The following is a 15,820-nucleotide window of genomic DNA, read 5'->3' as shown; positions in this document are numbered from 1 at the left end:
ATGTACCTGAAGCTTTGATTGTCTTCCCAAGAATATACAACCAAACATTGGTTTTAAACTGTTTCCTTGGCTGGGCTCGGTGGATCACCGGAGGTCAGGAGTTCAAGACCAGCCTGGTCAACATGGTGAAACTTCGTCTCTACTAAAAATACAAAAATTAACCGAGCATGGTGGCAGGCACCTGTAATCCCAGCTACTCAGGAGGCTGAGGCAGGAGAATTGCTTGAACCCCAAAGGTGGAGGTTGCAGTGAGCTGAGATCACACCATTGCCCTCTAGCCTAGGCTACAAGAGTGAAACTCCATCTCAAAAATAAATAAATAAATAAATAAATAAATAAATAAAAACGATTTCCTCAATTTGTAAGTACATATAATCAATTTGGATTATTTTATCTTTTCCATGACGAGTCATGGAATACAGAACCTTTAAGAATAAAAGCTTTTTTTCCTCAGGAAGGACAAGGCGGCCCGTCCTGATTCTCCATGAGTCCATGCTTGACACTGGACTTAGGTCCTCTTGAATGGCAGTTGCTTCTCCAATGCAGGTGCATAGCAGTGATAACTAATGGGTTATCGCGGGTAATTTGATTTAGACCATGGAGTTCATTCAAATTGTATATCTAAACAATTTTAATGTTGGCTGATTTAGCATGATAATCTGGCAAAGTATTTTTTGGTATTTCATTAATTTTTGTTTTACTTGTGTTAGCAATTTTATAAACCAGTCAGTTTTTTTTTTTTTTTTTTCTTATTGAAGCAACAGGAATTCTTACCCAGTCCAATTCTTGGGGAATTGTGGAATTCCTGGGGAATTCTTACCCATGATATGATCTTTTAACGTTTATTTATTTTTTCATGATATGATTTTAAAGATATTAAAACCCTGGCCGGGCGCGGTGGCTCAAGCCTGTAATCCCAGCACTTTGGGAGGCCGAGACGGGCGGATCATGAGGTCAGGAGATCGAGACCATCCTGGCTAATACAGTGAAACCCCGTCTCTACTAAAAAATACAAAAAACTAGCCGGGCGATGAGGCGGGCGCCTGTAGTCCCAGCTACTCGGGAGGCTGAGACAGGAGAATGGCGTGAACCCGGGAGGCGGAGCTTGCAGTGAGCTGAGATCCGGCCACTGCACTCCAGCCTGGGTGGCGAGAGAAACCCCCCGCTAAAAAAAAAAAAAAAAAAGATAAAACCTGTACTCGAGTGCTTTTCAGAGTCCTTTCCATCCTTTTATGAACCTTTTAAAAGATACCATATGCTAGGATTTTGCACTCTTGTGAAGTTTTCAGAAACTGCATCAGCCTTAAGTAATTAACTGTGGAAATGACTTTAAATAGTTATAGTTTTTATTTGTTTTATTTTATTTTATTTTATTTTATTTTGAGACAGAGTCTCTGTTGCCCAGGCTGGAGTGCAGTGGCGTGATCTCGGCTCACTGCAACCTCCGCCTCCCAGGTTCAAGCAATTCTCCTGCCTCAGCCTCCTGAGCAGCTGGGATTACAGGCGTCCACCATTACATCTGGGTAATTTTTTTTGTATTTTTAGTAGAGCGGGATTTCACCATATTGGCCATGCTGGCCTCGAACTCCTGATCTTGTGATCTGCCCACATCGTCCTCCCAAAGTGTTGGGATTACAGGCGTGAGCCACGGCACCTGGCTGTTTTTTGCTTTTTTCAATCAATTTTATGGGCACCTCTGCTCCATAGAGTTTGACCTTATTTATTTGAACACAGATACTGAGAAGGGACAGAGGTTACCTGGACTATAAAATAATGCAGTGATTCTAGACTCAACAGGGAATCTCTCAATAGAGCATTGTTGTTGTTTGTTTTTTATTTTTATTTTTTTGGTGCTGTAGAATAAAATCCTTTTTTCATTTTTTTTTTTTTTTTTTTTGAGATGGAGTTTTGCTCTTGTTACCCAGGCTGGAGTCCAATGGCGCTATCTCAGCTCACTGCAACCTCCACCTCCCAGGTTCAAGTGATTCTCCTGCCTCAGCCTCCCAAGTAGCTGGGACTACAGGCGACCACCACCACACCAGGCTAATTTTGTATTTTTAGTAGAGACGGGATTTCTCCATGTTGGCCAAGCTGGTCTCAAACTCCCAAACTCAGGTGATCCACCCACCTCAGCCTCCCAAAATGCTGGTATTACAGCATTTTGGTGAGCCACCGTGCCTGGCCTTTTTTTCTTTTTCTTTTTCTTTTTTGAGATGGAGTCTCACTTGCTTGCCCAGGCTGGAGTGCAGTGGCATGATCTTGGCTCACTGCAACCCTCACCTCCTAGGTTCAAGTGATTCTCCTGCCTCAGCCTCCCAAGTAGCTGGGATTACAGGCGCGTGCCACTACACCTGGCTATTTTTTGTATTCTTAGTAGAGATGGGTTTTTGCAATGTTGGTCAGGCTGGTCTCAAACTCCTGACCTCACGTGATCCACCCACCTCAGCCTCCCAAAGTGCTGGGATTATAGGCATGAGCCACTGCACCCTGCCTTAACTCAGTATCTTAGTCCATATGTCCTATAACAAAATACCACAGACTGGGTGATTCATAAACAATTGAAATTTATTGGCTGAGCACCTCAGTCTCCCAAAGTGCTAGGATTACAGGCATGAGCCACCGTATCTGGCCGGATTTACAGACTTTAAAATTATCTTTATTTTTTCAATTGTAAAATTATTAACCCACTTAGAACAGAAAAGCAATATGGAAAAAGGAGGAAAGAAAGGTCTTCTGTACTTGGATGAGGCCAGGTTTGGGGCAAGGAACCGGCACTGTGGAGCTTGGTGCTTGCCCACAGGACCGGCAGGCTATGAGGCAACTGACATGCCCCAGGGAAAGTCATCTTGAGTTGCGTCTTGATGATGAGGGGGTTACGGGTCCAAGCTGCAAACTTCTTAAGCCATTCTCTAAAACATCCACACTCCGGGACTGCTGAGATGGAAAGAGAGAAATTAGGAGGTATCAACTGGTGAGACATCACAGGGAGGAAGGGAGGGAGAGGTGAGGATGAGATCGTCAGGAAGAGAAAAGAACTGGCACCAGAAGGGCCAAGAAGGCCTGGAGAAAAACAGGGAGGTGACAAGAGCTCCTTAGAAAAGGGAGATTGTCTGTTGACTCTGTTGATAGTTTCTTTTGCTGTGCAGGAGCTCCATTTAATTAGATCTCAATTGTCAATTTCTGTTTTGGTTGCATTTGCTTTTCAGAATTTAATCATAAATTGTTTGCATAGACCAGTGTCCAGTAGAGAATTTCATATTTCCCAGGTTTTGTTCTAAGAGTTTTGTAGTTTGAGGTCTTACATTAAAGTCTTTAATTCATCTTGAGTTATTATTGTTATTATTATTATTATTATTTTTGAGGCAGAGTCTTGCTCTGTCGCCCAGGCTGGAGTGCAGTGGCACAATCTCGGCTCACTGCAAGCTCCGCCTCCTGGGTTCACACCATTCTCCTGCCTCAATCTCCTGAGTAGCTGGGACTACAGGTGCCCACCACCACACCCTGCTAATTTTTTGTAGTTTTAGTAGAGACGGGGTTTCACCGTGTTAGTCAGGATGGTCTCGATCTCCTGACCTCGTGATTCACCTGCCTCAGCCTCCCAAAGTGCTGGGATTACAGGCGTGAGCCACGGTGCCCAGCCCAGGTTATTATTATTTTTTTAAGCAAAGCCTCACTCTGTTGCCCAGGCTGGAGTGCAGTGGCACGATCTCAGCTCACTACAGCCTTCGCCTCCCTGAACCCATGCAATCTCCCACTTCACTCTCCCAAATGGCTGGGACCATGGGCACATGCCACCATGCCTGGCTGATTTTTGTATTTTTTGTAGAGATGGGGATTTGCCATGTTGCCCAGGCTGGTCTTGAACTCTCGGGCTCAAGCGATCCACCTGCCTTGGCCTCCTGAAGTGCTGGGATTACAGGCGTGAGTCATCATGCCCAGCACATCTTGAGTTAATTTTTTTTTTTCTTTCATGACAGAGTCTTGCTCTGTTGCCCAGGCTGGAGTGCAGTGGCGTGATCTGGGCTCACTGCAACCTCCCACCTCCCGGGTTCAAGCAGTTCTCCTGCTTCAGCCTCCAGAGTAGCTGGGATTACAGGCGCAGAGATGGGGTTTCACCATGTTGGCTAGACTAGTCTCAAACTCCTGACCTCTTGATCCGCCTGCCTCAGCCTCCCAGTGCTTGGATTACAGGCGTGAGTCACTGCGCCCGGCTGAGTTAATTTTTGTATATGGTGAGGGGTACACATGGACATAAAGATGGAAATAATAGACACTGGAGACTCCAAAAGAAGGGAGGGTGGGAGGGAGACCAGGGTTGAAAAACTACCTATTGGGTGCTATGTGCCAGTAGACTGGGGGACTCAAACCTCAGCATCACACAATATATCTATGTAACAACCCTGCACATGTACCCCTGGAATCTAAAAGAACAAGAGGGAGCCCCTGGTGCGAGAGGAGAACTCCCCCAAAAAAAACAGGCAGTGGGGCCGGGCATGGTGGCTCACACCTGTAATCCCAGCACTTTGGGAGGCCAAGGCGGGCAGATCACTTGAAGCCAAGAGTTCAAGGCCAGCCTGGGCAATATGGTAAAACCCTGTCTCTACTAAAAACGCAAAAATTAGCTGGGTGTGGTGGCGGGTGCCTGTAGTCCCAGCTACTTGGGAGGCTGAAGCACGAGAATCACTTGAACCCGGGAGGCGGAGGTTGCAGTGAGCCGAGATCGTGCCACTGCACTCCTGCCTGGGTGACAAAGTGAGACCCTGTCTCAAAAAAGAAAAGAAAAAAAAAAAGGTAGGGGTAAGTGCAGTGGGCAGAGGTGTGAGGGGGTGCGGGGCTGTAGCAGGCGGTGAGGAGGTGGGGGGCAGCAGGCGGTGAGGAGGCGGGGGGCAGCAGGCGGTGAGGAGGCGGGGGGCAGCAGGCAGGGCAACTCCTCACCTTTATGCTTTCAAGCCGTCGCTTTATGGCTCGGCTGTTTTTATCTAGCTCCTCTAACTTCTCAGAGGGGTTGAAGGAAGGCGGTTCCTCGTGGTCCACAAAGTTTTCCCAGCAGTCAGTAAACTCTGAGATCGAAGAGGGAAACCAGACAGGCCCCAGGGGCAGCAGCTGCAGCGCCAGGAACTCTTGCTTCCTTTCCCCTCTTCCCTTCCTCTCCCTGGACATTGCTCTGTCCGGGGAATTCTCCCTCCTGGGTGGTGTCGGATCTTGGGCCTCCCCCGACCCACAATCNCGCCCCCCCGCCTGTCGCCAAACCTGCGTCCCCGGGGGTTTGCTCTCTTGGAGCTGCAAAGCCTCTTGCCTACCTCGGAGGCCCATGACCTCCACCGGGACCTGGGATCCACACAGAAGCAGCAGCCCCTCCTGATAGTGCCCGAGCCAGTGGTAGTACAGGCGGGAGGCGAAGATGCGCAGGGTCAGATGGTGGTGAGCCTTGATGAAGTCAACCAGCTCCCCGGCACAGGAGGGGCAGGGGCTCCACGTGAGGTAACAGGTGACTTGGTAGCACTGGGTTTCGTCCAGTCCCATAGACTCGATCTTCTTAATAAAGCGAATTTCTGCATGGTGCTTTTTCTGGGGAGGGTCCCGGGAGGTGAGAATAGAGAGGCCAGGAGTCACGTGACTGGGGGGGGGGCGGGACAGGGTCGGGGAGGGGGTGCGGAGGGGTCTGTCTGGTGAACTTTCTAGTGCGTGGCCCTGACTAACACAGAGCAAGCACCCGCTTCCTGCCTTCCTTGATTTGTACAGTCCTGCACTCACGCACCCGTGTGTTAATTCATCTGTCCCGAGGCTTCCACAGCTTTCTCTAAATTGGACAAAGATCCCAGTGTCCAGAGGAAGAGACAACACCTCCACGCCCCAGTCCCGAAGCTTTGTGGACCTTGCCTTTGGACACCCGCCTAGGAGGCTGTGTCCAACCTGGGATGATCCTAAACAGCAGGTGAGAGCCGGGGCGGGGGGCGGGGAGGCAGGGTGGGTCCGGGCTGGCAATAGAGCGGAGGGCAGGGATGTGACGGAGTTGCACTCAGACCGTGGCAGGGCACCTCGGCTTCCCCGAAGTAGTAACTGAGCTGAGATCGGGAGAATGAGTAAATGAGAGGAGCAGAAGGAACATTCTACAGAAGGGATTCCACAGAAAGGATTCTACACAAGGGATGACTTCTTCGGAGGCCCGGGGACGGGAAGGAATGGGGAGCGTCCTAGGGAAGCTGGGCCACTCAGACCCATCTAAGCCAAAACCCAGGCAGGGACCGAGGGTTAGGAAGACACAGAGGGTGTTAAATCAGCAATTGAGAAATTTGTAGGCAGGCATTTCATGTACTTTCTGCACACATCAGATGGGTTTAGCCCCTGCCGGGCCTGTGCCCAGAGAGCCCGTGCGGCACCTTGTTTTTTAAGTAGCCTCTGGTAGGCGTGGAGCCATTCTGCCGCGTCAGCTGGTAACACAAGAGGGCCTTCCTCGGGTAGTAAGGCTTGCTGACACAGCGCTTGTTGTTAAACTGTAAGCTGAATGTTTCGGCTGTTAGCAGAGCCATCGCGTTTCTGTGCAACAGAAAGGGAAAACCAAAGATGAAGGGAGCGTCATCTGGAGTCACCCCAGGCTCAAGCCACTTTTCAAACCCAACTCTTTTTTGTTTTCTGAGACGGAGTCTCCCTCTGTCGCCCAGGCGGGAGTGCAGTGGCGCGATCTTGGCTCACTACAACCACCGCCTTCCAAGTTCAAGTGATTCCCCTGCCTCAGCCTCCCAAGTAGCTGGGATTAGAGATGCCCGCCACCACACCCAGCTAATTTTTGTATTTTTAGTAGATACTGGGTTTTACTATGTTGACCAGGCTGGTCTCGAACTCCTGAACTCAGGTGATCCACCCACCTTGGTCTCCCAAAGTGTTGGGATTACACGCGTGAGCCACTGTGGCCAGCCAAACCCAACTCTTTCTGTTCACTTGGACCCCTCTCCTTGGTGAGGGAGGGTCTCCCCTTTAGTTGTTGGCCAGGAGGACTGCAGTGGAGGAGGGGGAGGAAGGACTGGCAGGAGGGCAGAAGGAGGGGAGTGCTCCCTCGCACCTTGTCTGCTACTTCCCATCCTCCCACCTGGGAGGGCACCCGCTGCTGCCCACAGCTGAGGCTCTTTGCATGGGACTGCCCTGACCTCATCACTATTCTGCCTGGGTTGGGTGGGGATCCCCTGCCTGAGAACTGTGGGTGTGCCTTTCTGGCTCCGCTGAGCTCAGACCTTCTCTGAGCTGCTCACACGCCTCTCGCCTGAGTCCCAGATCCCTCTTTCCAGCTGCAGTTGGACACCCCCTCCTTGAGGTCCACAAGCCTCTCGACCCCTACATGTCCAATACCAGAACCCTTCTTCTTGGGGAGTGATGGAGTGGAGACTAGAGCTTCCTCTAACACTATGCTCTTTGCTTAGGTGTGTTTCACAATTTTGTCTGCACAAACACAGAGTTGCGTGAACAGGAAAAGCTGTTGTCACCAAGGGAGCGTTGTGACAGATTTTTGGCTGAAGGAGTTACATCGATTTTGCTCTCCTGAATTGTGATTACATTCTACAGAGGATTCAATTTTGGATTTTGCTTTTATTTTATTTCATTTTATTTATTTATTTTTGAGACAGAGTCTCACTCTGTCATCCAGGCTGGAGTGCAATGGTGCAATCTCGGCCCACTGCAACCTCTACCTACCCAGTTCAAGCAATTCTCCCACCTCAACCTCCCAAGGAGCTGGGATTACAGGCACCCTCCTTCATGCCCGGCTAGTTTTTGTATTTTTGTAGAGATGGAGTTTTACCATGTTGGCCAGGCTGGTCTTGAACTCCTTTGACCTCAGGTGATCCACCCACCTCGGCCTTCCAAAGTGCTGGGATTATAGGCGTCAGCCACCGCGCCCGGCCAGGATTGTGACCCATGCTGTCTCCCTGAGGGCCTGAGCTCCCTTTCTTTGGCCTCTCTGATTGGTCATTGCCCTTCTACTTTCTATTCTGCTTTCTGGAAAACCCCTGAGCATTTCAAGCCTCCAAATCCTGAGAATTTCTGCAGCTTTCCCAAGCAGGAGGAGAGGGGAAGAGAAGATGCTGGCAGGGGCAGCAGGGCCAGGGTGACCTCTCCCAGCTCGGGGCCCCAGCCCTGGTCTTTCCGGGGACAGATCCCCCATCCTCGCAGTATTTCTGCCACCCATCCTCCAACCCATTAAAAATAAGAAAAGTGAATAAAATTCTCCACTTCAAAATAAGAGCTCTTACTATTTCAGTTTAGTTAATTCCTGGCATTTTACTATTCATTTTTTTTTTTTTTTTTTTTTTTTAGTTTTAGTAGATAAGGAGTCTCCCTATGTTGACCAGGCTGGTTTGGAACTCCCGGCCTCTAGTGATGATTCTCCTCTCTCAGCTTCGCAAAGTGTTGGGATTACAGGCATGAGCCATTGTGCCTGGCCAGGCAGGAGAATGGGGTGAACTCGGGAGGCGGAGCTTGTGGTGAGCTGAGATCGCACTCCAGCCTGGGAGACAGACAGAGATTCCGTCTCAAAAAAAAAAAAAAAAATCAGAGTAGCACCTCCATCCCCCAGGCCCAGGCCCTCTTCTAAGTGCTGAGAGAGTCTGAACTCATGTGATGCTGCCCTAGGGTTGCAGGGGCCATTCCCATCTTACAGAGGAGGGGCTAGAGGCTCAGAGAGGCGGGGTAACCCGCCCAGGCCACAGAGCTGGGGACAGATGGAGCTGGGGCCCCTTTCCAGGCCAGCCCTGTCCAGCCTCTGCATCATGGGGCCCTGCAGGAGGGAGCCGTTGGGGATCAGGCTCTCTTCTTACTAAATTTTAAAATAAAAGCATTTCTCCTGATCATTAAGTTTTTCCCTATATTCCATGTTACTGGTGTCATTATAAATGGTGAATGCTGATTGTGAGGAGGAGCGTGTGTTCGGGGTCATCTGCATCCTCCTCTGCCCGTAGTGGAGACATCCTTGGAAGACAAGATTTACCTTGTGCTTCAGAGACCATTCCCCCCCCACACCTTCTCCTAAGACTCTGTATTGAAACAAAGTAAATCTTACAGAAAGTTCATCAAAGCGCTGTGAACAAAATTCCAGATTGCTCCTGTCATCCTTTAGTTCAGTTCTCCCAGTTTCAGAACCCAGGAATGGCAGGAAGCACACAGAGGGAGCATCCTCCCAAGGTGGGGAGCATCAGCCCAACCATGACTTTTAGGGGAGAGTCTCAGCCGGGGACCTGGACTGGGGCAGTTGGGGGAGGCAGCCCATTCAGAAGCAGCAGTGGGGCGACCACACAGCAGGGCAAAGAGCTTGGGTGGGAGGGGGGTCGGCAGGGGAGTCAGAGGGGAAGAGTCAGAGGGGAAGGAGCCCAGGGATGGGATTGGGGCAGCGGGAGGCCAGGGCTGAGGCCCAGAAGGGCTGCCAGGCAGGAAGGGGCAGCAGAGGACCCAGTGGACAGAGTGGGCAGCGGTACCTGATCTGTGCTTCTGGCCACAGCTTCCTTAGCAGGCTTGCCCCTGCTTGTCTGGGACACTAAGTTTCACTTTTGTTTCCAGGCAGCTCTCCAAAAGTCACCTCCCAGGGCTTGATGAGGGTGGCTCCACCCTCTCCCTTTTTTGGGGACTGGAGTGGGAGGGCCCTGGGTGCTTCAGATCCCTCAGGCTCCTTCCTTTCCCTACGTTCCTCAGGCTTGGCAGGGGAAGTCTGATGGAGATGCCTCACCTCCCATCCTCCCATCCCCAATTCCCTCCCCAGGTACAGCCAGACCCAACTCCCTCCCCAGGTACAGTTTACAAAGGAACAAAGGCTGGATGCAGTGGCTCACACCTGTAATCCCAACATTTGGGAGGCTGAGGTGGGCAAATCACGAGGTAAGGAGATGAAGACCATCCTGGCCAACATGGTGAAACCCCGTCTCTACTAAAATACAAAAAATTAGCCAGGCGTGGTGATGGGCGCCTGTAGTTCCAGCTACTTGGGAGGCTGAGGCAAGGAAATCACTTGAACCTGGGAGGCAGAGGTTGCAGTGAGCCGAGATTGCACCACTGCACTCCAGCCTGGTGACAGAACGAGACACTGAAAAAAAAAAGAGAGAGAAAGGAAGGAAGGAAGGAAGGGAGGGAGGGAGGGAAGGAGGGAGGGAGGGAGGAAGGAGGGAGGGAGGCAGGAAGGAGGGAAGGAAGGAAGGAATTGATGGCTGGTCATGGTGCCTGTTATCCCAGCACTTTGGGAGGCTGAGGCAGGTGGATCACCCGAGGTCAGGAGTTCGAGACCAACCTGGGCAACTGCACTCCAGCCTGGGCAATAAGAGCGAGACTCCGTCTCAAAAAATAAAATAAAGTATAATAAACGAAAGGAATAGAAGCCACAGAGAGGAACAGGGATCCAGACCAGGGCTGAGACCACAGGCCAGATGTCACTCCCCTGGTGGGCAGGGCAGGCTGCATCCCCCTCCCCACCACCCCACTGACCTTTGTCATTCAGCCTCCTGGCAGGACCCTGAGCCTGATGTGAAATGAGCACTGGGGTCAGGGCTCAGGACTGCATCTCCAGCGGATCCAGTGCCCATTACCTAGCCCAGTCCCGAGATAGCACTGGGAGGGGAGGACGGTGATCCTGACAGTCAGAGGAGGTCCCAAGCACAGAGAGGCTAAGATACTGTCCCCAGGTCACACAGCAAATCAACAGCAGAGCTGGAGGGCTGGCCAGGGCTTCCTGTGTCCCTCCTCCCCCACAGCTACCTGCTTTGAGGTTCTTCATTGCTCCATGGAAAGAGGAGGAGAGGAGACATGAGGAAGGGGACTTACTGCTCCTAAAGGGCCTCCCAGGTCAGAGATGAAGGACCTGGACTTCGCATTTGCATCCTGGAACCCGTGTTCTCATCTTCATGCATATCAACCAACACCCTTCAGATCATAAACACCAAAGAGCCAGGTCAGGTGCCGTGGCTCATGCCTGTAATCCCAGCACTTCGGGAGGCTGAGGCAGGCTGATGACCTGAGGTCAGGAGTTCGAGACCAGCCTGGGCAACATGGCGAAACCTCGTCTCTACTAAAAATACAAAAACTAGCCAGGCGTGGTGGCGGGTACCTGTAATCCTAGCTACTCGGGAGTCTGAAGTAGGGGAATCATTTGAACCTGGAAGGCGGAGGTTGCAGCAAGCCAAGACTGTGCCACTTCACTCCAGCCTGGGTGGCAAGATCAAAACTCTGTCAAAAAAAAAAAGAAAAGAGAAAGAAAAACTAAAGAGCCCCAAGGAAAGTTGAATCCCAAGGGCGAGGACTAGGGGCGGTCACTGCAGAGTCTAGGTTCCACACCAAGGAGTCCCACTGAATCTTGCCCAGCTTGTCCCTCCATATCCTCCCGCCCTGCACACCCCGACAGCCCCCTAGACCCTGCATGGCCCCTGGGGTCACAGGAGCTTGGGTGGGAATTTAGAAGGTTCCTGGGAATGGGATCCCCTCCACCCTATCTGTCCTAATGTTGGGGCTACCGTCCATGGAAGATTCCAGAATAAGCGGGGACCTGCCAGAAGCGACATCAGATCTGCACTCTGTAGTGCTGGTTAATCAGAGAGCTGAGTCTCCCAGGCTGAGAAGCAGGGAGGATGGAAAGGAAGGCGGAACCCTTTCCTAGTCCTTCCCACAGGCAGCATTCCCACTGTTCCTCCAGTGAATCCCTGCAGCAGAGACCCTGTGCTGTCTAGGACGGGCCTCTGCTTAGATGTTGTCTCCAGGAGGAGGGGAGGTTTGGCCTGGCCACTGTGGCCTGTGTTTGTTGCTGGAAAGGGGGACCCGATCCGGACTCCAAGAATGAGTTCTTGGGTCTCTCACAGGAAAGAACTCAAGGTGAGCCACAGGGTGCGGTGAAGTTATGATCGTTTATTAGAAGCTCCTGCACTACAGACTAGGGAGGCCTCAGAAGGCAGAAGGAAGAACGTCCCGTCTTTGTTTTAAGCTTCTTTTTTTTTTTTTGAGACGGAGTCTTGCTCTGTCACCCAGGATGTGGTGCAATGGTGTGATCTCAGCTCACTGCAACCTCCACCTCCCAGGTTTAAGAAATTCTCCTGCCTCAGACTCCCGAGTAACTGAGATCACAGGTGTGCAGCCACCCGGCTAATTTTTGTATTTTTAGTAGAGAGGGGATTTCACCATATTGGTCAGGCTGGTTTCAAACTTCTGACTCCTGATCCGCCCAAAGTGCTGGGATTACAGGTATGAGCCACCATGCCCGGCCTAAATCTCCCCTTTATAAGGACACCAGATTTATTGGATTAGGAACCACCCGACGACCTCATCCACTGTGCCTGGCCTAACTCTCCGTATATTGGAGTCTTATCAATGTAAAAGCTAAGCTATGTCCACATGCAAGCGAGCTGACAGTGTGACAAAATTTATTACTTTGTTGATTTAAAGAAAGCTATCCAGGGCCTGGCATGGTGGCTCACATCTGTAATCCCAGCACTTTGGGGGTTCGAGGTCAGCCTGGCCGACATGGTGAAACCCCATCTCTACTAAAATTGCAAAAATTAGCTGGGCATGGTGGTGGCGCACCTGTAATCCCAGCTACTCAGGAGGCTGAGGCAGGAGAATCTCTTGAACCCGGGAGGCAGAGGTTGCAGTGAGCCTAGATCCTGCCGCTGCACTTCAGCCTGGGTGACAGAGTGAGACTCCATCTCAAAAAAAAAAAAAGATATCAATGAGATATGCATATCTTATTTAAAGTGTATGATTTTTAAATCATGGTCTTTTGGTTTAAAGAACAATAGATTGGGCCGGGCACAGTGGATCATGCCTGTAATCCCAGCACTTTGGGAGGCCGAGGCGGGCCAATCACCTGAGGTCAGGAGTTTGAGACCAGCCTGGACCAACATGGAGAAACCCCGTCTCTACCAAAAATACAAAAATCAGCCGGGCGTGGTGGCACATGCCTGTAATCCCAGCTACTTGGGAGGCTGAGACAGGAGAATCGCTTGAACCCAGGAGGCAGAGGTTACAGTGAGCTGAGATCAAGCCATTGCACTCCAGCCTAGGCAACAGAGCAAAACTCCATGTCCAAAAAACAAAAAACAAGCAAAAAACAAAAAACAAAAAACAAAAAACTCCCATCTCCAAAAGAAAAAGAAACAAAAAACAATAGATTGAATAATCCCTATAATGATTGAAGATGTTACAGGCTGGAGTCCCAGAAAATATCTTGGCATGCCTTTGAACTTTGATTTCATTTGTAATTCAGTTTTTTTGGTTTTTGTTTGTTTGTTTTTTTGAGATAGAGTCTCACTCTGTCACCCAGGCTGGAGTGCAGTGGCACGATCTTGGCTCAATGCAGCCTCCGCCTCCCGGGTTCCAGCAATTCTTTTGCCTCAGCCTACCGAGTAGTGGGACTACAAGCGCCCACCACCACGCCCAGCTAATTTTTGTATTTTTAGTAGAGATGGGGGTTCACCATGTTGGCCAGGCTGGTCTCAAACTCCTGACCTCAGGTGATCCACCTGCTTTGGCCTCCCACAATGCTGGGATTATAGGCGTGAGCCACTGCACCCTGCCTGTTACTCGGTTTATCTAGGTAATTTAGTTTGACATCAAATACACGAAAGTACAATAAATGCAAACCCTGATGGGAAATAAAGTAGGTGCTTACCAGGAAGGATGATAGCTTTCTGCAAATGAGGGGGAATCACGTCTTCCAAATTTGTTAAGGTCCAAACCTCACAGCCCAGATCAATGGGAGGAAAATAACCCTCCTAAGAGGAAGTCTCCCAAACAGGAGGGGAAAGGCCCCTCCCCAACCTTATCTCAAATGAAACAGAAGGCAAACCCAATTCTGCAGTTTTGTCCAAGAAAGATCTGCCAGGGGGCAGAAGGGGTTACCAGTGTGGGTACCTCCCGCCATAGTGCTGTGGGCTGCTGATTCCCCTGGAAAGAAGTGAGAATTGGATCCCACTTCTGACCCCATGTATGTTGAAGTCAAGATAAAACTGTGGAGAGAAATTTCTAGATTTAATGTTTTATTTGGGAAGAAGAATTGCAATTCAGTGTGTACATGGAGAGCAAAGGGAAGATTAAAGATTTTTTTTTAAAGGAGAAATATTTGTGTTCCTCTTTCAGAAAGTTAATGGGTCCTAGGACCTGGGTTCTAGAGAGCTGGCAGGTTGCATTGATGAGCCACTGTGGTAGGCACTGTGAATCCCAGCGTTACAGCGATTTAACTCAGAAGCTATCGGTAAAGCTGGTTTTGGGGTACGGTGAGCAGTTTCAGCCATCAGGTTTGTGGAAGCGAGGTTTTGTAGCCTGAGTGGTTTCCCCTCCTGGCTCCTGGCCTCTGAGTTGGGTGTGACAAGAATGACCCAATTCTTAGCATCAGTTTTTATAAGAGATGTTTCTCAAAATTTAACTTTCACGCTTATGTATATTTCTAGTACCCATTTATATTCAGTTCAATGATAAGATTCAGGTATGATGGGGAGATGGGAGGAGCCAGGCTAGGGGCCCCAGGATGGGAGGGAGGAGATTGGGGGGTGGATGGAGGTTGCTCTGGAGGCAGAAAGCAGCCTCTCACAGGCAGGGTCAGGAAAGTGGGGAGGAGGCAGTGAGGTGGGGGGCACTGAAGAGCGGTACTCAGGGCAGGAGCAGCTCAGAAGGCCCAGGCAGGAGTGAACCTGGTCCAGGACAGAGGGAAGGCGTCAGGAGGCCGAGCAGGAGCCAAGAGGAGTGAGGGGATCAGCTGTGAGGCTACCCTCCAGCTTGGTGACAGGAGATGGGTAGTTTTCACACAGTCCCTTGCGAGGCCAGTGTGGCGTATCTCTCTTGTACACAGTATTCTCAACAGTGTTCAAATTCTGAGATAGAGGAGAAAACAGTCAGGCCTGGCAGACCTCTGTCCCCTGACCCTGGGCCTAGGTGTGATCTCCTGGCTGCCAGTGCTGGCTCAGTCCCTGCAGGCTCTCCTGGGACATGGTCCCAAGGGCAACCCAGACTCCCTTGGCCTCATGCTGTCCCTCCCCCCGCCCACACTCCTTAGGCCCCAATCTCTCACCCTTAGAAGACATGATCTGCACACGTGCCCCTTTGTCCTGCAGTCTGTGAGGCCCGTGCTGGAATCCCGGGTCACAGTCGTGGTAGAGGCGGGCAGTGAAGATGCTCAGCCTCGCTTTGTTGTGCTCAGCCAGGAACTCGGCCGCTTTCACCACATGGTCCGGGCCGGGGTTCCAGGGTATGAACCAGGCGATCTGGTAGCACTTGTAAGGAGGCAGCGCGTGGCAGGTCAGGACGGGAAGCACATTTATGCTCCGTGAGACCGGCTACTTTTGCCCTTTCTCACTGCAATGTCAAGGAGAGGAGACACCTGCCGGCAGTGGCTCATGCCTGTGATCCCAGTACCTTGGGAGGCCAAGGCAGGAGGATTGCCTGAGCCTAGAAGTTCAAGACCAGCCGGGGCAACATGGAAAAACCCCATCCCTGTTAAACACACACACACACACACACACACACACACACACACACACACACACACAGAAATTAGCTGGGTGTGGTGACGCGTGCTTGTAGTCCCAGCTACTTGGGAGGCTGAAGTGGGAGGATCAGTTAAGCCCGGGAGGTTGAGGCTGCAGTAAGCTATGATCTTGCCACTGCACTCCAGTCTGGGTGACAGAGTCAGATCCTTACTTAAAAAAATGTATAAATAAAGAGGGGAGACAGATGTCTACAGGCAAACAGGCTCGCTGCTGGCACAGACCTCTCAAGGGGTGTGCCTTGCCCTCTATGCTCTTCTCTGCTCAGGGCCGCTCTCCCACTGAAGATGCCCTTCAAGGACTCAGGAGCATACTGTGTTCTC

General features: G+C 50.9%; 1 protein-coding gene across 4 annotated transcripts; it reads right to left on the bottom strand.

The window, feature by feature from the left end:
* Positions 1–2,542: 2,542 nt before the first annotated feature.
* On the bottom strand, positions 2,543–9,563 carry APOBEC3H (apolipoprotein B mRNA editing enzyme catalytic subunit 3H). 4 transcript variants are annotated; one of them, XM_017859887.1, is made up of 5 exons: positions 9,462–9,563; positions 6,381–6,537; positions 5,301–5,568; positions 4,936–5,060; positions 2,543–2,934 (listed from the first exon to the last, which is right to left on the bottom strand). In XM_017859887.1, the coding sequence occupies exons 2-5, from the start codon at positions 6,528–6,530 to the stop codon at positions 2,842–2,844; spliced, it is 636 nt and encodes a 211-aa protein (XP_017715376.1). In that variant the 5' UTR covers positions 6,531–6,537; positions 9,462–9,563; the 3' UTR covers positions 2,543–2,841. The 4 variants fall into 4 exon arrangements, with proteins under 4 accessions (XP_017715376.1, XP_017715377.1, XP_017715374.1 ...); XM_017859888.1 differs by having other exon boundaries at positions 2,543–2,931; XM_017859885.1 differs by lacking the exon at positions 9,462–9,563 and adding an exon at positions 9,050–9,226.
* Between the last annotated feature and the right edge of the window lie 6,257 nt (positions 9,564–15,820).

This window comes from Rhinopithecus bieti, unplaced genomic scaffold (genome assembly GCF_001698545.2).
Source record: "Rhinopithecus bieti isolate Rb0 unplaced genomic scaffold, ASM169854v2 scaffold_51734, whole genome shotgun sequence".
In the NCBI taxonomy this organism is placed as follows: domain Eukaryota; kingdom Metazoa; phylum Chordata; class Mammalia; order Primates; family Cercopithecidae; genus Rhinopithecus; species Rhinopithecus bieti.
Note: the sequence above shows the minus strand (reverse complement) of the source record. Positions and strands in the feature narration are given on the sequence as shown.

Bases quoted from the DNA above. Each gene is read 5' to 3' on its own strand.
- APOBEC3H (XM_017859885.1), bottom strand. From the start codon at position 9,099: ATGACAGGAGCAATCTGGAATTTTGTTCACAGCGCTTTGATGAACTTT. The intron at 6,538-9,049 runs GTAAGATTTACT...TCTGTTGCACAG, and splicing joins AGCGCTTTGATGAACTTTCT to AAACGCGATGGCTCTGCTAA. The intron at 5,569-6,380 runs GTGCCGCACGGG...GACCCTCCCCAG, and splicing joins GAGGCTACTTAAAAAACAAG to AAAAAGCACCATGCAGAAAT.